The sequence below is a fragment of the Nothobranchius furzeri genome, chromosome 13, assembly GCF_043380555.1.
Source record: "Nothobranchius furzeri strain GRZ-AD chromosome 13, NfurGRZ-RIMD1, whole genome shotgun sequence".
Taxonomy (NCBI): Eukaryota; Metazoa; Chordata; class Actinopteri; order Cyprinodontiformes; family Nothobranchiidae; genus Nothobranchius; species Nothobranchius furzeri.
The window spans coordinates 34,082,549-34,103,216 of NC_091753.1; the positions used below are offsets into that span (position 1 = coordinate 34,082,549).

Here is a 20,668-nt window from a genome sequence, read left to right on the forward strand (position 1 = left end):
CACCACTGAATAAACACACACAACTGGAAGTAACAAAACAGTGAGTTGTGCTCACTTGAACTGGACCAGCTAGCTTCTTCTGTCACAACTTCCTGTTTGCCTCAGTAACGGAACCCGACGGGACGTTTCCCTCCAGTCACCAATGATGATCCTCACAGTCTAAATGTTTATGATGACGACGAAGGGAAAACATAAAAACAGACTCAGAGGGATGAGTTGTTATGGAATCCAAACTGGAAACAGGATGAATATTTAACCCCCTCACAGCAACAGATGCGTCTGCATTAATAAGCCAACGGTGATGTAGTGATGCTTGAAAGACTGAAATGACTCTCCTTAAAAAAAGGCAATGTCTGTAACCATGACAACGCACATACAGCACAAACAAAAGAAGAACGGTGGTTCAGAAGATGTTCTTGAAAATAAAAAATACTAATGAGTGCAATTTCTCTGAGAAGGCACTTTTCTGGCATCAGGGTGCTCCAGCTTAGTGCAGTTCAGCTGAAATCTGGCCTCTTGGGACCTGAAGTTGTCCCAGGCCGGTTTGGACCAGTCTAAGACCAGTTTGGTGCTGTTTACTTCTGCTGCTGCTGCCTGAGGCTTTCCAGCAGAATTTGTTTGTGGGCGGGGTCGAGCACGCCTGCCTCCTCCAGGTCCTCCTCTGTGATGTCACTGTGGAAATAAATAAATACAATGAGCGAGTGGAAACTCCTCCATCCCGTTAACCAGGTGGTAGCACTAGTGTGTGTGTACCTGAGGAACTCCAGGTCGTCCCAGCCGTTGTGAAGAAGACCCTGCTCATACTTCTCCAGACCCAATCTCTGCAGCCACTCCCCCACTGAAGACTCCCCCACAGACAGAGATGAACTACTGCTCCCCCAAAGAGCCTGAAGGAGAGAAACGCAACAGCAGCTCAGCTGAAACAGCTAGCCACATGATGCTAACCCCAAAACAATTCACCACAGCTAGTTTATGTTGTGGCTGAAGGACAAATTGGCATTGATGTCTTAAATTTAAAAAATTAAAAACTTTCTCTCTTTTGCAGCATAAACTAAAGAAAGTCTGATGACTCCAGTGACTTGGTGCATTTACCTCCTCTGGCATGTCCTCGGCGATGCTCTCCGGGATGGGGTGTCTGGGTGGGAACGTGCGGCAGGCTTCCAGGCCCAAGCCCATAGGCTGCCCTCGCGGCAGCAGCGGTGCCGACGGAGCACGTGGAGGCTGGCCAGGAAACTCGCTCTCACTCAGAGTTTTTGCCATCTGCAGAACTGAACAGGACTGATCGTCCAGCGCCCCCGTCCCGCCCCCACCTCCTCGCCTAAAGCCCTCTCCGTGTGCGAGGGGGCCGCTGGGTCCAGCTGGCGGGATCCTGACCTCGGCCAGGTCTGGGTAAAGAGAGCGGGGTTTGTTGAACGGGGCCTCTGCAGCCATCTCTAGAGCTCCTTTAGGGAGCGGGGGTGGGGGGAAGTCGGGAGGGGGTCGATTCATTGTGCCACCGACGGTCCCCAAGACACCTCCTCCTCCTCCTCCTTGTCCCACTACACCTGCTCCTCCATCATCCCCTGAGGAGCACTCCTGCGCTGTCCCAGGTCTGCGTGGATGAGGAGGTCCTGAGGTCGCAGGAGGCGGTTTGATTCGCACCCCAGCTGAAGAAGGGGGGAGTTTGGCTGCTGGGGGGTTGGAGGAGGTGGGCGATGGGAGGAGCTCGGGAGAAATTGCTGCAGCAGATTGGTTGGGAACACCCTCCAGAATGTAGTAGGCGGGGTTATTGTAGCTGTTCTTGCTGATGGATGAATCTCCATCTGATGGGTCCTGTTTGGGTCTTCACATCAACAAAAAACACATTTTTTTAAAAGCTCTTTTATCATCAAAACTAAAACTTCTCACGAGCGTTTCATTAGTTTGTACCTCAAAGTGATTTCCTCTTTGCTGTTTCTCTCGCCCTCCTCGGTGACCTTTCCCAGCTCTCCCAGCTGTTTACGCACCACAGACTGTCTGCATCCGAAACAAACCAGAGCAAGTTAGCACATTAAACAAAACAAGGTGAGCACGTATCTCCGACTAAGTCCAGGATGTCTCCAGCTTTTCTTCTCAGCAAATCTCATTTAGAAGTGCTCTTCAGGAGTTTGTGTGTCGGTGTGGATTGAATCCATATTGATCATATTGTATTTTGTATTGTTTAATTCAACAGCATATGTTAATCGTATTCCACATTTTTAAAATTTTTTATGCACCAGGAATATGGGGGAGTGCATATGCAATTTGGTGTTTTCGATGGTTTGAGATAAATAAATAAAATAAAAATAAGTAAAATCATAAATCTTTGATTCTTGAACGTGTTTTCTTTAGTCTCTTCAATTCTGACTCATCTGAAACTTGAACTCTGTGGTTGGAACAATCCCACTCCGATAGGCGACGGCGCCTTTTTCAGACCAGATGAACAATAAAAACCATTTTACCCTTTAGAGAAAAACCGTTTACCCTAAACAACGAAGCACCTCCAGGAAACGTGGTGTGTGCAAAATGTGAGCAGATCGTTGAAGAAAATCATCATAAAGATGTTATGCTTAATCAGTAATCGTGAAATATGAAGCAGAATAATTAAAGTTAACACATTTTTTCTATGATATACACCAAAAGGGATCAACGATGATAGGAGAGATCAAGACTTCAGTTGCTGGGTCTGAGCGTGTGGTTTGTGCTGTCGGACTCTTCTGTGATCACCAACAGCTGGTCATCTCAGCCTGGTTTAGTTTCACACCACAGCTGAGCACCAGCACCCAAAGAGCCACGTCTTCATGTTTACGTCATAAACATTGATCATAAGAACCGATGTGGACCAGATGTGATGAGTCTGTTTCTGCCAGCGGGCGGTGGACAAACACACACCAGTAAAACGAACCGCTACACTGAACTGAACTGACTTGACATAATCGTGTCCCACTCTGGACACCATGGTGGATTTCCCTTTGGGTCCTCCAGTCTCATCGTTGTCCACGCTGATCCACTCTGAAATACAATAAAACACTGTTAAGATTCTTAAACGGTCTTTTGGCCGTTTTGTTTTTAGTTTCTTCATAAAGGTTATAAATTACTACGCGAGCGGTTTTAGACAAAACACCACAAAAAAGTTTCAATCTCTTAAAATTAGCCGTAAAGTTTTGACTGCCCCAAAATGAGCTTTTAGCTCATCAGTCCTTCAGGACGATAACTACTTCTCCAAATAGAGGCTGTTCAGGAAGCAGTCCTCATCAGTCAATAACGTTCACACAGAAGCGCATTTATAAAACAGCGTTAGTTTAGAGCCGATTTTCCATGCTACCACTTTAGCTTTTTAATAGCTGCCTGCATCCACACACCCACTGCTGCCTTACCGTACAGCCTCTCCCTGGTTCCCATCCTCTCAGCGGGCACTCGGACCCTCATGGAACCCCGGATATTTCCCGTCTCTTCACCTCGGTGGGACAAGTAAGTGTGGAACTGCTGGGCTGTGCTGCCGATCATCGACTTTAGCGCCAACACACACTCTCCTAACAGAAAAACACACGAGAGTAGAGGTCAGACGACAAAAAAAAACAAAAGACTACTCACTGGCAGACAGAGTCTGTCTACTAGGGATGTCCCGTTCTACTATTGATATCAGCCCAGAAACACTGTACAGGTTTATATGGGACAGCATCACAAACCTCCGATATCAGCAGTACGTACGTTCAGCTTTAAATTCCATTCCCACAATTCTATCCAGCAGCGCTCAGATCCAGCATGCAAAGTCCACATGATCAGAACAGTGTGTGCTAGCAAAGTAGCAAGGAACAATGTCGGCCATGTGGCTGTATTTTTCGTTAATGTCCGAAAAAGACAGTGTGGCTCAGTGCAACACTTGTCATGCACAAGTTTCCCGTGGTGGAACAGAACCAGGGAAGATGAATATGTCCAACCTCATCGTGGCTTCATTTGAAGTAGGATCACAAAACATTGCACGAGGACTTTTGCAGAGTGTGAAATTGAAACTTTTGACACACAACTTGTAGCGGTTGGTCAGTGAACAATATTGTTTCTTTCCTTATGTCCCTAACCTCAGCTGTTCACATTTATGCAACCAAAGGTTAATAAATAATGGGTCAGTTTTTTATACTTACCGGAACTGTTGCTGGCTTTCGTTTTCTACCTTTATACATTCCACACTACGAAATGCGTAAAGCATGTATGATTTGGGCTGATATCATATCGGTTATGCTGATATCGGTATGGGTCCATACCGAAGGCTGCAATATCGGTATCGTATCGGAAGTGAAAAATGTTGAATCGGGACATCCCTAGTCTTTACCGTAGGACTCATAACCGTCCACTGATTTGACGGTGAGCAGCAGATGCTGGTCCTGCAGGTACTCGATCTCTGAGAGGAGGGGCTTGAGAGTTGTCAGCTGCTTGTTGGACCAGCCCACACGGAGGAAGTTGACATTGTCGCTGTTCTGGCTGTCGTTCTCGTAGCTCTTCTTAAACTCTTCAAATGAGAGGGATAAAGAAACGCAGGGAAGAGTGGGGGGGGGGGGGGGGGTACGGAGGTAAGGGGATAAGGGGGCGGAGGGAGACGTATCAATCACATTTCAGTCAAAATTTCATAAAGGACAGGAGGTTAACATGTAGCACAGGTCAAAATGGATTCATGTTGATTCTTACTGTCTGATGTAAGAAGGAAGAACAAAGGAAGGAAGGAAGGAAGTGAGGGAGGGAGGGAAGGAGGGAGGGAGGGAGGGAGGGTGGGATGAGGCAAAAAGAGCAGACTCAGGATTATTGCGTCCACTTGGAGGTAAAGAAAGCACGTCTAAGCCGGGGGCAGCAGTAGCTCAGGTGGTAGAGCGGGTTGCCTCATGATCGGAGGGTCATGGGTTCAATTCCAGATCCTGCCAGGGGTATCCTGCTGTTGTGTCCTTGGGCAAGACACTTCACCCAACTTGCCTGTGTTAGTGGTGGTCAGAGGGGCCGACGGCGCCAAATGGCAGCCTCGCCTCTGTCAGACCTCCCCAGGGCGGCTGTGGCTACAAGTAGATTACCATCACTAGCAGTGTGTGAATGTGAGTGTGTGTGAAAGCGTCTTTGGGTGTCTAGAAAAGCGCTATATAAGTTCAATCTGTTATTATTATTATTATTATTATTATTATTAAGCCATTATTCCTGGTTTGGTTTGCCTTGGAGGCTGAGAGGACGTGTCTGTCTCACCTTCCAGACAGGTAGAGTAGAACTCGATGAAGAACTTTGTCCTGCTGGCCGTCTTCACGATGGCCTCGATGCTCTCAAACTCGATGTAGGCCTGCTCTGAAGACTTTGGCAGACCTGCAGGAGGTGGGAAGGAGGGATGGAGGAAGAAGTTTTAAAGTGGATAACAGATCATTTTGAAAAATTATGAATAGAAACAGTCACTGGAACCTTTTTTAGAAACAAACTGTGATGTCACTCCAACCTCAAATGTAGCAAACACAGGGGAATGGTCACTGGTCACGAGGTCATCAGTGCACCCTTAATAAGACAAATAATTACCCACCAAGCAGTAAACAAATAGCTATATTAACCATAAATCCTGCTTCTAGCTCCGTTTGAAGGACCTCTGACTCACCGTAAGAGTTACACACAATGTGAGTTTCTGGGTACGATTTCCACAAGATCCTGTCACACCAGGAGGGGACATTCGTCCTCATCTGGGACGGAGAAAACAAACCAGAATGAACCCACGTAGAGGACAAATGAAGTGGATGGGTCTGTAGAGAATACAGCTAGCAAACACACCCCTGTGGCCTTCTGCTTCTGCCAGACGTACGTGTCCCTGGAGCCTCGCTCATAACGGTACGTAGGTGGAAACGAGATATCCTCCTCCGCTGAAAACAACAACAGCATCACCGTTTATGTCAGTACACAGCAGCTTAAATCCAAACCTTATTCTGAGATTTCTGTGTTTTTTACACAATATTTGTGTATAAATGTCCAGATTTTTATCAAACAATTAAAGGGGAACATGCCAGTTTTGGCTTGCTTTTAGCACCCCCAAGTGTCCGTTTGTAGAACCAAAACCGTTCTCCTCGCTGCGCGTTCATCTTTGTAGCACCTTAATCTAACAGCTGAAATGTCACCCAGCCTTCATTAGTGTCTACAGGAACGATTCATCACTAAATTAAACAAATCAGCTGTTTTCATGATCAAAAACATGCAGGAAGCAGACTGCAGAGCAAGGTGGGTCAGCTCAATATTTTCTAAGTCCCAACAGAGCGGCCTGCCAACCTGAAGTTGCAAGTGGAATATTCTGGCCACAGGGAGCGATAAGGGCTGGATGGCCTTTCAATAACCCTGTAAAGGGTCATTTTAGCAGATACTCGCTCAAGAAAAGGATTTTAAAATATGAAAAACGTGCAGAGTGTCCCTTTAAGACAATCTAACGGTGAACGTAAATGTTACTAGCCTGGCAAGCCAGACCAAATAAATGTATTATTTAGTCTGGCCACGCTCCATTGACGGCTCTCGGTTGTGGGGCGGGTTCTACTGTTGTCTTTCAAATGATCTCCGCATTCCACTGGACAATGAATGTGACATACTCTTGTTTCACTCTGTTGCATCATCCCACCCACCAGGCATATAGAGTGCCCTGATTGGCTCACAAAGTGGATAAAGCTCTGTGATTTGTTCACTAAGCAGATAGAGCACTATGATTGGCCCACCATTATGGACCAATCACAGCTCTTTATGTGTTTGAAACCCCTCTAGAGAGCTGTGATTGGCCAGCCAGAATGCTGTTAGGGCTGCAGAGGTTCCAATGGAGCGTTCCTAGACCAAACTTTGCAAAGCAAGAATTTGGTCTAGTTCACTAGGCTAAGATGTTACAGCATCAACCGATTTTTGACAGATGAAACAGTGTGCTACCACCTTTTCAGATTAAATCACACAGGTGTAGACAAACGTAGTAAATGAGTGACTCAAAACACAGAAGCTCCCAACTAAAAGGTTAAACCAGAGCTGCCACAGATCCACACACCCTGTGGTATAAAAGATGAATTCTGTCTAAAAAGGAGAAAAACAAACAACATAATCAAAGAAACTCAATCGAGAAAATATTTCAATTTAAGTTTATTTATGTAGCGCCAAATCACGACAAGATTTGTCTCAAGGCACTTTACACAGTAAACATTCCAGAACAGTGTTTTAGATTCATAATCAGTATTTTTTTAATAAACAATCTAAACGTTGACATGCACCGCTCACCCACACCTTTTTATTCTCTGCTTCCATAAACCAGCGCTTTAAAAGGATCTGGAGGATCTGAGTCAGAACTCGAGCGGTCATTAGTGAGACCACAAAAGCCGTTTAAGAACAGGAACCTTCTGTTAGTAATGAGATTTTTCTGTTCCTAAATTTAAACAAACCCCTGGCCTCGCTCTGGCACCACTGGGATTAAACCCTCAAACTCACCAAAACGTAAAAATACTTTGTTCTTCTCCCGTTCCAGGTTGAGCTGGTCCACTTTTAGCAGTGGTTCAAACTCTTTCCTGTTGATGTAGTTCAAAATTTCCTACAGAGACAAAAACAAAATGAGACTTTATCCACATTTACTGCATAGAGTAATTTCGTCCTGTTTTACCTGAATATCCATGTCCAGCCTGTAGTTGAGGTCTCCCAACCAGAACAGATGTGTGAAACGCAGAGAGATGTCAAAGGAGCCCAGCTGTTTGTCTCCTAGCGACAACAGCCTCAGGATATCAAGGTAGTTCTGGTTCCTCCTGAAGAGGTCAAAGATCAAACACAGGACTGGTAATTTGGTCTTATCCCACAAAAATAAAGCTGTTTTTTTAAAGTTATACAGAGAAATGAAGGAATGTAGAAAATTGGTGGTATTTTGGCATAAAATCAAACAACAAATGACTCTAGTATAATTAATTAGGTGGCCAGAAGAATGAATGAGCTCTGAAACAAGGTCACTGATCCAGTCCTGAGAAAACATGACATTATTTTCATCACTCAGACGGGCCTAAATCAAATGCTTTGAGAACTTAATCTAAAAGAAAATGTTGAAAAGAGAAAGCTCCTTCATCTTTAGAGTGGGCTTGTAGAGTGAGATCAATCCTCTGGAGCCCAGTCTAAAGCTGGTGGACGTGTGTGGAACGGAAGCTCAAACCTGGCAATCTTCTCATTTCCTGATGTCAGGTGACAGTTCACAAAGCCAAACGATGTTCCATTAAACATGAACGACACACCCACGGCTCCTTTGTTACCTAGGCAACCATCGAAACAAATGTAAAACAAACACAGAACAATAAACGACTTATTCTTCATTATTTGACAACAGTGTAAAATCCAGATGTGAAACAAAGTTATTGAGACTAGGGACAGTTGTTTCCTTTGGAATAAACAAGAACAACGATGAGTCATTGTTACCCAGCGTGTTGGCTATCCCCGTCTTCACGCTGGACATCCCCACGTGGCTGATCCTGTTCTCATGTTCTGGTTTGACCAACACAGCGATTTTTATGTTCCACAGCGTCTGCACCGCGATCTGACAGAAAACAAAAAAAGAGGAACTTGTACTCATTATTTCTGCCTTCAGATCAAACAAAAATAGTCTCACTTCAACTTCCTTCAACATCCCCTTCATGATTCAAACAGATGTGCAGGAGGTGAACGGCTTGATGAAATTAGATTAGAGTCTTTGTTTCCTGTTTCCTCACCGGCTTATAATCCAGTTCTGTCTGATCTTTGAGGACAGCTCGTAGTGTTTCCACCCACTCCCGGTCGCACACCGAGTTCTCCTGAGTCCCGAACACATACAGGTCATGAGGGATGGTGACGGCCATCTCGTCCAGAGTCTTCCCCAGGCCGCGACACAAAACCCACGAAGCCACAGACTTCGGCGCAGGAACCGAGCCTGAAGACGAGAGACAAGAGCGGCCTGTTCTTAAAATACCTCCATCACACCGTGGTGGGAACGCCATTTGTTACAGGATGCTTTGCAAGCCTGACCCATATTCCAAGTGCCGATGAAGATGGAAATCATGTCTGGCTCGTCCTGATTGGAATGCTTGTTCTTCATCAGTTGTAGCAGCTGGCAAAAGGCCTCCCGCTTCTGGGACAAACAAAACACACCCATCAGAGAGAAGGCGTTGATCGGAGGGAATCCCTCCTTAAACACTTAAATGTAAACAGTCTATTTCTATCTCAAACACTGCCTATTTACATAAGTATGGCCGACAAAACAAGTCTAGATTGTATTTTCCTGAACTACTATTAGAATAGTTCTGGATGTGTTACTGAACTAGTAATAAAATATGACTTATTTTCTGTTTGTAACAGAAAAACAACAAAAAGTTTCCCAACCTTAGCACTAGCAAAGATGAAGTCCTTCCTCTGACTCTTATCCTTCTCCTTCTCGAACACAATGCCCAGCTTATTCTGAACCCGCTGTGACTTGATCAGCTGACGTACTGAGAAGACAGACACAGAGAGTTGAAGACGGGTTGAAATTAACTAGATAAATAAACAAGCGACTGATTAAAAACATGTGTTGGGGTTGTTGTTGAAGTGATTTCATGGTGGGCTGAAGCTAAATCTGATATAGCAGAATGTAGCAGCATTTCAGCTTCGGTTTCACTCTAAGTACGTTAGCACACGGCTAATTAGCATCTTAACAAAAAACACTTGTTTGTGTGTCCTAACATCTTAGGAGCTGAAATTTTATTTGGTGAAATATTTTATTTCATCTAGTTATTCTAGATATGTAAGACCTCAGAAATACAAAAGCAAACATTATTTATCAGCAAATAATACGTTATAATTCATAAATAAACTGTAAAATAAAAATTCTAAATTCAAGTTTTCTTAGAATGGATTAAAACATGTCCATGACTAATAATAACTGATCTAAGATAAACAGAAGGAAACTTTAAAGGGCAGGAAGCCAACGTCCAGATGGATGTTTATGAAACACATGACTGATTAGAACGATTAGACGTGTAAACGGTCAGAAACACCATCAGCAGATCAGGAGGGAGGAGAAACCCACTGGTCAGGAAGAGTGTGTGTGTGTGTGTGTGTGTGTGTGTGTATTTCTTACTCTTGTCATGTGTGAAGGTGTTCCAGTCCTCCTGGTTGTCCTTCACCTTCTTCATCACCACCAGCCTGCCCCCCTCCACATCCACAGATAAGGTGTACTTCTGACTCTTTCCAATCTTTGTCAGCTCCGCCAGGTAAACATCGAGTTTCACCTACGATTAACAACACAAGAAGGATAACACACACACACACACCTGCATAAACGCCTCCTGACACACCAAAGACTACACCATCCTCTTTCTTTAAGTTTGTTGTTTCCGTCTGTGTTTAAAGCTTAAAATGTCTTGTTGGGTTTATGGGAGCGGCTGCACGGCAGACGGAGACTCAGTTGTTAGTTTTGGCCGTGACTCCTGTCTCCTGTCAGGAATGCAGAGCTGTCAAGTATGCAGGTGGCAGGAACAGCCAATCACATGTTAGCAAGTATCAGCAGAGCCAATAGATGAGCCTATGGGTGGTTCTAATGGGAAACAGGCTTCAACACAAGATGTTGTTGTTTTCTCCCCCACTTGGTCCAAGTGCTCAACCAGTGTCTATTTAATATAACGTAATATTGTTTTTTGGCAGTAAAAAGTGCAGGGGACAAAAATTTACTTTGGAAAAAGTAAATGTACATGCCCCCCCCCCCCCCCCCCCACACACACACACACCCCAACTACATCCATGGGTGTGATGGAGGAGAAACTCAGAGGTGACCACCAGGGGTCTCTACATGTAAAAAACTTTTCTCCGTCTCATTTGAAATTATCAGAATCATTAGAATAAAAACCATAAATTAAAAATTTGGCTTTTGACAATAAGATAGTGTCTCAACCAGATAGGACAACTGGTGTTACTAACAGACGTTAGTTTTTTCAGTATCGAGTAATCTAATTACTGTCTTTTTTTTGGCACCACACCATTTCTGTTGCTGATAGGAAAATGTGTGTTATTGTGATTCAGCAGTACGGTGTGTTGAAGCCGCCATCAGCTGATCAGGAGCTAAATGTTTTCATCGAAGCGCATCACGACCAGTGAGGAACGAGGACGGCGTGATGAATAGTCTACGGCTGCAGATCAGGAGACCTGCAGATTCCCTGCTGCAGGAGTGAATCTATGCCCTCCCATCTGTGGGTTTGCAGCTGTACCCGTATTGACTTCCCAAAAGTCCGCTCACCTGTTCACCATAGCTTCTCGCATTCTTTTATGAAAAAAGTAACAAAAAAGTTTTTTTTGGTAATTAGTTACTTTTTATAATCCAGTAATGCAGTAACTAACTGAGTTACTTTTTTGACAAAGTAATTAGTAACTATAACTAATCGCTTTTTAAAGGTAACATTCCTAACACCGGTCTCAACACTGAAAAAAATCTATAAACAACTTTCTATTTGTCACAAAATAAAACATTTATAAGAACGAGACTCTTAATGAGCACACTCACACAGAACGGGAGCCACAACAGATGGATAATGAACACAACAGGAAGCTACTGGAAGGATGTCACCATGAGAGGATGCAGACTCGGCTGACAGCTGATCCTCTTCCCCTCTGTCTCACCTCTCCCCCTAAACACCAGCTCCCTCTGACATTCAACTGATTCTCGTTTTAAAATAAGCATAAAAACCTAACGGTTCCTCGTGTTCATCTACACAGCAGCATGATGTCAAAAGTGATCAACTGCATGGCCACGTCACTGATGAGACTAAAGGAAGTGCATTGCAGACATTCTTTTGGTCCCACATCAGCTGAACTGACACACTTCCTGTGTTAGAGAACACATGGTTTTCCTGTTTTATTGTAATTTAAGCTCAGCCTCCTGCCCTCGGTAACACAAAACCAGCTTTCACTTAAATTTGTGCCTTTTTAAATCTCCAAGAGCTCATTTAAGACTCATAATTAAGCTAAAATACTTAAATCGCCACAGATGACAAGATCCCCACTGCAGGAAAACTGACTCTAATCACTCTGAGGTGTGATGAGCACTAATGAAATATGGAAATATGGCTTTGAGGCTAGCGTGCACGTGCATGTAGGTGTGTACCTCGAAGGCCTGCACAGGAATGGCTTTACTGCGACGCATGGAGAACAGAGGAAGGGAGCCTGGAGAGGACAAACTCATGTCCTGTAGAGCTTTCAGAGCCTGAGAGGGAAAATAAAAGAATAAATAAAGTAAAAGTGAAAAACAGAAACACGATGGGACAGATTGTTTTCAGCTTCAGTATTTGTGTTGGTTGTGCAGAGAACCCGCAGCAGCTAAATCATCATGTGTGTTTGGACATGCAGCTCTGCAGCACTGGAGGCATTTCTTCAGGTTTCTGTAAAAAATTCTCCTCACAGGGGAAGAAAACCAGAGCCCGCAGAGTTAAACCTGTCCTAAAAAGCTACAATCCACATTTCAGAATCAAGAGCTCATATTTAATTTTTTGGGAAACCTTAATTCACAAACAATAACAGTGAATTTTACATAAGGAGTCTTATTAAAGCTCTTTACACATTTCTATATTCACATTATCATGACTCAGATCAACTGTGTTGCCAAAATCATATCAGCCATGAAATACACACGAATTCTGCATCATTAATAAAGTTTTGACAATGCAGGAACTGTGTGTGGGCTGCAGCCGCTGCAGCATAAAGGTCAGCAAAGCAACAGAAACACAGTCAGCTGGTCTAAAAGTCTTCACCCACTCTGGCAGCACTGATCAACGTTAAACATCCAGAGCTAAATGTGCGTTTGCATTTACCTTCTTCTCTATAGAGGACAGCAGGTCTTTGAGAATCGCCAGTTTGGTCACCAAGTTCTCCAGTTCCTGGTCTCCACCCTGATTCACCGACTGACAGAAAAAAGAATGTGACAAAAATATCAAAGATATGGTTTAAGAAAAGAGACTGAGACATTTTACAAACAGCAGACCAGGAAAAAGATATTTGGGCATCAGATTGATTCTGTAAACAACACAACACACGTTTTATAAAACAGAAGTAACTTGTGACTGAATTGATACCATCACAATATAATCTTATCTTAATTTAAATGTCTCTAAAGCTCTTAAGTTAATTTGTGCATAAATAAACAGTAAAAACTTATAATCCTGTGACAAGAAATGTTCCAAAGGCAGCATGGATAAGAAAAGTAAACTAGAATTAAGTTGTATGGTGAAGAAAAGGATCAAACATTATTGGGGAACACGAGACACTTTATATGTTTTATATGAGAGCCCAGAAGGACAGGATAAGTGTGTGATTATTGGATCAAACCCAAAGAAAAACGCTGGAGGTTGCAAACAAATAATTAATTAATATTTAAAGTTATGATGTTGTTACACAAACACTAATAAAAAAGACACATGGAGCTTCAAATTATTCAAATTTCAGTTACATTTGACCACTGAATGTGTTACCAGCCTTGTTACAGAGAATTAGTCAGGAACCATCTTTAACACCACTGAAGGTCTCAGACCTTCTACAGACACAATCCTGTATTTACAGTCAGAGCTTGAGTGCTACAACCTCCTACAGATTTATACAAGCATCAGTCTACCTCCTCATTAGATTTCATTTGCTTTCCATTTGTTTATTTTTGCATGAACTGCCCGTTGAGTTTGTGCATCTCAGTCTTGTGGGACGGGCAGCTTTAGAAGCTTTAAAACACAACACAGATGCTTATCTGGTACTGAAACATGAATCATGGATTTTACTAAAAAGGACTGATATTTCACTTGTTTTCTACTACATATAAACAAGTTCAAAATACACACCTGTTGGATCATCTTCGAGACCATAAATGCACTCTGCTGATCAAACACTTTGGAGAGAATCTCCAGACCTGACAACACCTTGTCCACCTCCCTGTTTGATGCAAACAAAAGCAGGTTTCAACAACGCTCTCTAAAGAAAAACATGGTTTTACTACATTTATCTAAGGATTACTAGTAAGCAAGTGAGTGAGGAATCGTGTAAGTGTTTACAATGAATCAAAGTCCATTGTATATTCTTTGTATTTGTGACCCAAGCTGATGAAGCCGACAGCGCTGAAGACACATTCAAACAAATGAAACCAGCTCTGTGCTCATCACGCATGGATAATAGAGTGTGTGTCTGTGACAATGTGCTGCTCACCCATTAAGACGTTTGCAGGAAGATACTAGTGTCTTGTTGAGATGAGGCAGCGAGGAGGCGCCCTGCTTAACAGCTTCCAGGTCCAACGCGTAGCTGCCCTTCAGGTACTCGTGGGAGATGGTGCTAAGGCCGTTAGCAGCTGGAGCGCTAAAACATGTTAACATGAATATTCAGAGGCTAGGTGGTCAGGTTGTATTAACGCTGTTATATAATGTAATATAATCTAAGATGCAGATAAACCAAATCCCTGAGCTGGTTGGTGTCCGAACAGTCTGGATTTTTAGATTTGTACAGATCCTTAAAGTTTATATCAGCCTGGCACAGAAATAAAAGAGTGAACTAGCATCATCCTGCAGCCAATCACAATAAAGATCAACACATCTTCACAATTGTTAAAGGTGATCATATTTTATTTATGGGACAATCAAATCAATGTTCTCCCCAAACAAAATACATAAACAACTTCAAACAAATTCAAATCCTAAATCACTAATCTGGTGTAATTTCATAAAATAAAGGCTGATATTCTGACGGAAAAAGGACCCTTTCACTCTGGGTTGGATGGATTTCCCTCTCGTTCTTGTCATTTATGAAAATTTCTCTGACTCATTTGCAGAAAAGCACCGTGGCTAATTTCCATGACTGACTTTAGGTTTCTTTTTATGACAACCGTGGATGTTGTGATGCGTTCTCATGTCTGTACTGATCTGCACGTTCTTCATCAGCCTCTGTGGTTTCCAACAGGACGTGGCTTCTCTTTTATGTGAACGCTCAATAGGACATATGTGTAAGGTAGAGGATTTCAGAATGTGTGTTTCTGTTAGAGAAATGAATCTGAAAGCTTTTGTTTGATCGCATTTAGTAGTATTACCTGTACTGTGTGGATGTAACAGCAGATGAAAGAGAGTCAAATAATGCTATCCAAGTGAGGAGACATGCTTCCTCCATCTGAACCATAACTCAGCGTGTGAGGTGATTTTGTTCTGCTCGTTTGTGTTTAGTGGGAAGAACACAATCACATGACCAATAAAAGTAGACTTTGTACCTTTCTGTGGGAGTTTCTGGTGCAGAGGAAGTGGAGGTGGAGGCGGAGCGAGGGGGGAGGGGAGGCTTCTCATCCTCTCCATCTAACAGTTACAGAAAACGAGTTAACCTTTGACCAGACAAGCAGACACTTGTGTGGATGTGTTTGTGCCACCTGAATAGTCCCTATCATCGAGAACAGCCGTCTCCTCTCTGTCCACGGGGTACAGCAGCGTGGTGACCAGGCCCTGACTGGGCTGCAGGTACAGCGACACCAGCTCTGGGAGCGTCTTAAACCTCTTTGGCTGCACGCCCTGAGATGTCTGAGAGTGGAAACGGGGAGACGAACACAGAGAGATGTCACTTCCTACATGGAGCGCTCACAACAATCACATCCAAGCTCCTGGGCTACTAGAGCTGTTGAACTCCCTGGTGGTCCCTATTGTTCAATGTTTAATGTTGTGTAAGCAGCAACAGCCCAGCGAGCTAAATATAAGTCCAACCAGGAAGAGTTGGCCTGATAACAGTGTCCCTGCAAACAAATTCAGCTGCAATACGTGAAAGTCAAACAGGTGCGAGGAGCACCACATGTTCTGCTTCAGCGTGTTGTTGTGTGAGTGTGTGTCTGTGTTAGAGAGGACTTCACACACAGCTGTTACCCATGAGGCACAAAGAGGCTGGTGTGTGTGTGTGTGCACGCGCATGTATGTGTGTGTGTGTGTGTGTGTGTGTGTTAAGTACCTGTACTGCCAGGAATCCCTCCTCGTCTGGTAGGATTCTGTACGTGTGGACGTGCTTCTGAAACCTACAGACACACAGAAAGTATAAATGAGACAAAACTGATGAAAAAGGCAGCAAAAAGGAGAGAAATGCAAAGAAAATTATTTAGACAAGAAAGTCTTGACACTACAAAAAAACAGTGTCTAGTGCTTGACCTTAGGTGTGTGTGTGTGTGTACTTGATTAACTATTCTACTTAACAAAATTGGCATTTTTACTAATCTTCTGAAGACTGATGGGCCTTACTAGAGCCAAACCTGGTCCTAATATGGTGGACCCCTGTTTCAGGCTTAGAGGAGAGATTTTGTTACAGTTAGGTTTAGGAATACACTGGTTAGGTAGAGTAGATGTAACTCAGTGAAATCCCCCTGAATCAGTGCTTTGACCAAAACAGTTTGGATTAGGGATTCACTGGCAGTGCACGGGCCTCCGCATGTCACTCAAGAACTCCCCTCCAGTTGTTGGGTCGTAATGATGAAGAGTAACAGAGCAGAGTAGAAAAAAATGAAAGGACAGAATAAAGAAAAAACGAGAAGAACAGAATAGAGAAAAAGAGGAAAAGAAGAGAAAACCAGGGTGGATCAAGGTTAGGCATAAATGCAGTTACTAAAATGAATGGAAGTCAATACAAAGTCCTAATAAGGAATAGAAAAACAAATGTGTGTGTGTGTGTGTGTGTGTGTGTGTGTGTGTGTGTGTGTGTGTGTGTGTGTGTGTGTGTGTGTGTGTGTGTGTGTGTGTGAACCTGCTGCTGTCGATCACAGCTGTGAGTGCTGGTTGGCTGCAGCATGATACAGTACAGCAGAACCCAGTGTTAAAAGGTAGACACTCTACATCTCTGACTGAAAACAATCTGTTCCAGCTGGATTTTATTTCTCACTGAGACACAGGACTTTCTTTTTTCACAACCCATCACAGATCAATGCCTCTGCCCTGCTGCAGCAACATGCCTGCAGCAGAGTAACGATTTACATGTCTATACCTCATGCAGGATCATTACACCACACACAGAATGTCAAATTTGCCAAACAAACACTGTGGGTTTTGTCGGTTTGTGTGAGTTCAGATGTGTGAGCATCTAAAGCAGCTGAAAACTCACCTGTTCAAGCTGGCTTTTGCATGACCTTCATCATCACCCTCTTCTTATTCTGCTCTCCCCACCTATTCCACCTTCCTCAGGATCCACTGATTTCCCTCTTCCCTACTCACTCTCTCTCTTTCTTAACATTTTTAATCACAATTGTCTATTTTTTGCTCATTTTAAATATATTTTTAACCATTTTCTACATTCTTTTTTATATTTTTACATTTTTTGTTTTTGTGAAGCGCCTCATGATTTTTATCTTGAGAGGCGCTATAGAAATGATATTTTCTTCTTCTTCTTCTTCAAAATACTTGTGGTGCTTTTATTTTAGCTTCAGCACACAATGGAGGACATTTTCCCAGTTTTCACACTTAATTTAGCTGTTTCTCATTTGAGAAACTAAAGGAGGGATTAACACTAAATCTTCAATGTTTTCAATAATCTTAAAAACTAGGATGCTATACAGCACAATAACATGCACAAAACTGTTCTATTTAAAATGAAACTTTAACTATTGTCTCTGAACCAAGGGGGCACCCCATTAATGCCAACACAGAAGTGACTAAATGTATCCTCCTCCCCTCATCGACTAAGGCTGGATCCAATTCAGAGCAAATCCTTGTTGGCTCCCATATAAAAATGCCAACTTCACAGCAGAAATAAACATGTTGCCTGGTTCAAAAAATTTTGGGGGAGAAGACAGAAGTAGTTAACACACATGACAACCCTGAGGCGATTGTAACTTTTCTGTTTAGGTGTAAGTAAGTACTTGAAATTATGAAGAATTAGGTTTGACTGACGGGTAGAATGAGCATCAGCACTAGCAGTGGCAGCTGGTGAAAAATATTTTTGGTGGGGCTGTGCTATTTTTTTTTTAAACAAACTTGTGCTTTCTGAGCTTTGTGCACAACTTCACTATTTCCTGAATTAAGCACAGCTCTTTTATTTCCTGTCTTACATTATTGGCCAAAGGGATTAATCCACGTGTGTCTGACTATTGGCACACTGCCTTGCGGACCAACATTGAAAAATACTGCATTAAATTGCACATAAAATAACATGACCATAAATGGTCCACATCCACATTACTGTTTGTGAAACTAACATACTGGAGAATTTCCTCACAATAATATTAAATAAACAAGTATGTACCTGATCTTTTGCATACTGTTGGTGAAGCTCTGGATAACCCCTGTGATGTAGACAGAGTCAATGTTCCTCTTCTGCAGCTGGTTGAACAGCATGTCCACATGTGGCGTGATCTTGTGACACAATGCCAGCAGAAAGCCGAAATCTTCTTCCTCCAGCATTCTCACAAAGCCTCCTGCCTCTCTCTCAGTGATTAGATCAAAGTCATCCGAGTCTCTGATCATCTGGAAACATCTGAGGAGGTCATCCTTGTGCTCATACACTGTGTTGACATCTCTCTCTTGGACAAAATGTGCCGGTTCTGATCCACTTCTTCATTGTGTTTCTTCACTGCAAGCCTGTGTCCCTCGTCTCTAGCTGCATGGCAATGTTAGCTCTGCCTAGCATAGCTAGCTTCACGGTGTTGTCCATGTGTGCCCGGTGTAGCTACTCATGTTTCTTCACCTTCTCAGAAAAATGTTTCATGTCCGTAACTCCTGACTCAATCCATGCCTCATCTGTCACAGTCGTTCTGAATAACAAACACGGAAAGCAAAATAACGCATTAGCGTGATTCCATCCAGCTAGCCAAGCCTTCCCAGAAGCCTGGTGTGTACAGTTTACCTCTCTCCTCCTCCTACTGGCTTATCTTTACGTCGGGCTGATCTGGTCCAAGCTCTTTGACATTAAGTTTTTCCACCATAGTTCTCCTCTCGAACGGATACTGGAGAAGAGACCGAACTGAATTCAGTGGCTGCTGAGATCCGGTATCCATGCTGGTTGTATCACTGGCGTCCATCTGCGTCACGACCACGACCGTCATGACCAAAAACGTGCTGGAGTAGTCGAGACTCTCCGAGTTCTACCGAACAGCAACGAAAGCCTTTGGCGGTAGCTCTATCGCCCATCATGCTTCTGAAACAACGTTGACGCTGACTGGATACATTCCCATTCCTACCGTTTGATTTTCTTGTCAGCAATTGGCGGACTGCTTTCGTGCTGTTTGGGCGATTGAAACACAGCCCACAGCCTTTCAATCGGCTCCACAGCTCGGCAGAAAGCTTCTGACCAATATATATATATATATATATATATATATATATATATATATATGATTTGTTTTTGTTACAAAACACACAATTAACTTAGAATATGTGATTATCGTTAATTTTATTTATTTTTTTAAATAAAAATTAAAAACACTGGGGAAAACTGGGAGGGCGGCGCCCTATCGCCCTCTACTGGCCAGCCGCCACTGAGCGCTAGCACTAGTAACGAACTCTGGACAAGGCCTCGGCCTGGGCCTCACGTTAACAATGTTCAGCCATTTCGACTCTGAACTTTAGTTCCTCTGTGTGTTCATGTTTGGATGTTAATCATGGAATTATATGGACAAAAACGGGCGAGCCGTGGTTACTGACTGCACTAACAGATCATCCAAGCAATTTCTGCTTCACTTTTATCAATAAGTAAAATTATATTTCTGTACTTTATCTCGCTGGTTGAAAAGGGGGAACATGCAGTGGATTTAACATAACACTGCCTGGTCAAAAATGGGTTGAGATATAAAGTGTTGATGGGGCTGGCTGGGTAATGAAACTGGAGCTGGCTGAGGCTAACGGAGTCATCCAACTTCACTATTTCACCGCAAATATCTGCAAGGTAGCCACTGCAGAAGGGAGGTTTGCCGAGTTTCTGTAATGTCTCTCTCCTGTTAGCAGTGTTGGCTCTGCAATCAAAGATCTGCGTATCTGCCACTCCATTCTTTTAGAGGCAGTCCAGCGAGGCGGGCGCCCAGCTTCTCCCATCTCCCAGATGGAAACAGCTGCTAAACACAACCCCTGTCTCCCGGGGAAGCCAAGCTGCGCGGCCGTCTGGTTTCCATGCGAGGATGCAGTCGTGATGGTCGCCAGTGGAGCTCTCTGAGGGAGACCACAGAAAGACCACAGCTCTAAGTTGATGCTGCTTCAACTTCTGTTAGTGTTATGTTCGCATGTAGCCAATCTCCAGGTGATCTCTGTGGTGCAGGAGCGGCACATGAGCTCACATATGCAGCCCGGGTGCCTGGCTCCGATTACAGCGGTCTGAGGCTGTGCTTTAATTTTAACAATTAATATTAGCTCCTAGTTCCATACTAGCTTGAGGGGTTAGCTCAGTTAGCTTGTAGCTACATTGGTTCAAAGTTTTTTTGTGTCAATCATTTGCTCCCACCTTCACAGTCCAGTCTCAGCTCCAACCCCCTTTTCCCATTTTTGGATTGTCTGGGAGTGTTGAGATGTGTGACACGGCAAAGATGGCAGTGGTGGTACACCGACCATTTGGCTTCATAACAATATTTTAGAGGGAATTTGGTGGGCTATGTTCAGGCGTGTGTGTGTGTGTGAGTGTGTGTGTGTGTGTGTGTGTGTGTGTGTGTGTGTGTGTGTTTTAGATTTAAATTTTATAGTATGAAGAAAACAAATGACTTTAG

The 20,668-nt window shown here is 43.4% G+C and overlaps 1 protein-coding gene across 1 annotated transcript in view; it reads right to left on the reverse strand.

Moving 5' to 3' along the window:
- Positions 1–20,668, reverse strand: part of inppl1a (inositol polyphosphate phosphatase-like 1a) — a 33,197-nt gene continuing 12,529 nt past the window's right edge. Inside the window, exons 2-27 of the mRNA XM_015951730.3 lie at positions 15,949–16,012; positions 15,383–15,530; positions 15,230–15,311; positions 14,185–14,331; positions 13,824–13,914; positions 12,810–12,899; positions 12,107–12,205; positions 10,091–10,241; positions 9,355–9,461; positions 9,001–9,103; positions 8,709–8,905; positions 8,419–8,536; positions 8,159–8,255; positions 7,625–7,763; positions 7,456–7,555; positions 5,785–5,873; positions 5,615–5,696; positions 5,428–5,517; positions 5,221–5,334; positions 4,328–4,504; positions 3,375–3,530; positions 2,925–3,009; positions 1,909–1,995; positions 1,093–1,822; positions 754–887; positions 1–672 (exon numbers count right to left, since the gene is read on the reverse strand). Coding sequence (XP_015807216.1) covers positions 576–672; positions 754–887; positions 1,093–1,822; positions 1,909–1,995; positions 2,925–3,009; positions 3,375–3,530; positions 4,328–4,504; positions 5,221–5,334; positions 5,428–5,517; positions 5,615–5,696; positions 5,785–5,873; positions 7,456–7,555; positions 7,625–7,763; positions 8,159–8,255; positions 8,419–8,536; positions 8,709–8,905; positions 9,001–9,103; positions 9,355–9,461; positions 10,091–10,241; positions 12,107–12,205; positions 12,810–12,899; positions 13,824–13,914; positions 14,185–14,331; positions 15,230–15,311; positions 15,383–15,530; positions 15,949–16,012 — 3,574 coding nt within the window. The 3' untranslated portion in view covers positions 1–575. The remainder of the gene's footprint in view (positions 673–753; positions 888–1,092; positions 1,823–1,908; positions 1,996–2,924; positions 3,010–3,374; positions 3,531–4,327; positions 4,505–5,220; positions 5,335–5,427; positions 5,518–5,614; positions 5,697–5,784; positions 5,874–7,455; positions 7,556–7,624; positions 7,764–8,158; positions 8,256–8,418; positions 8,537–8,708; positions 8,906–9,000; positions 9,104–9,354; positions 9,462–10,090; positions 10,242–12,106; positions 12,206–12,809; positions 12,900–13,823; positions 13,915–14,184; positions 14,332–15,229; positions 15,312–15,382; positions 15,531–15,948; positions 16,013–20,668) is intronic.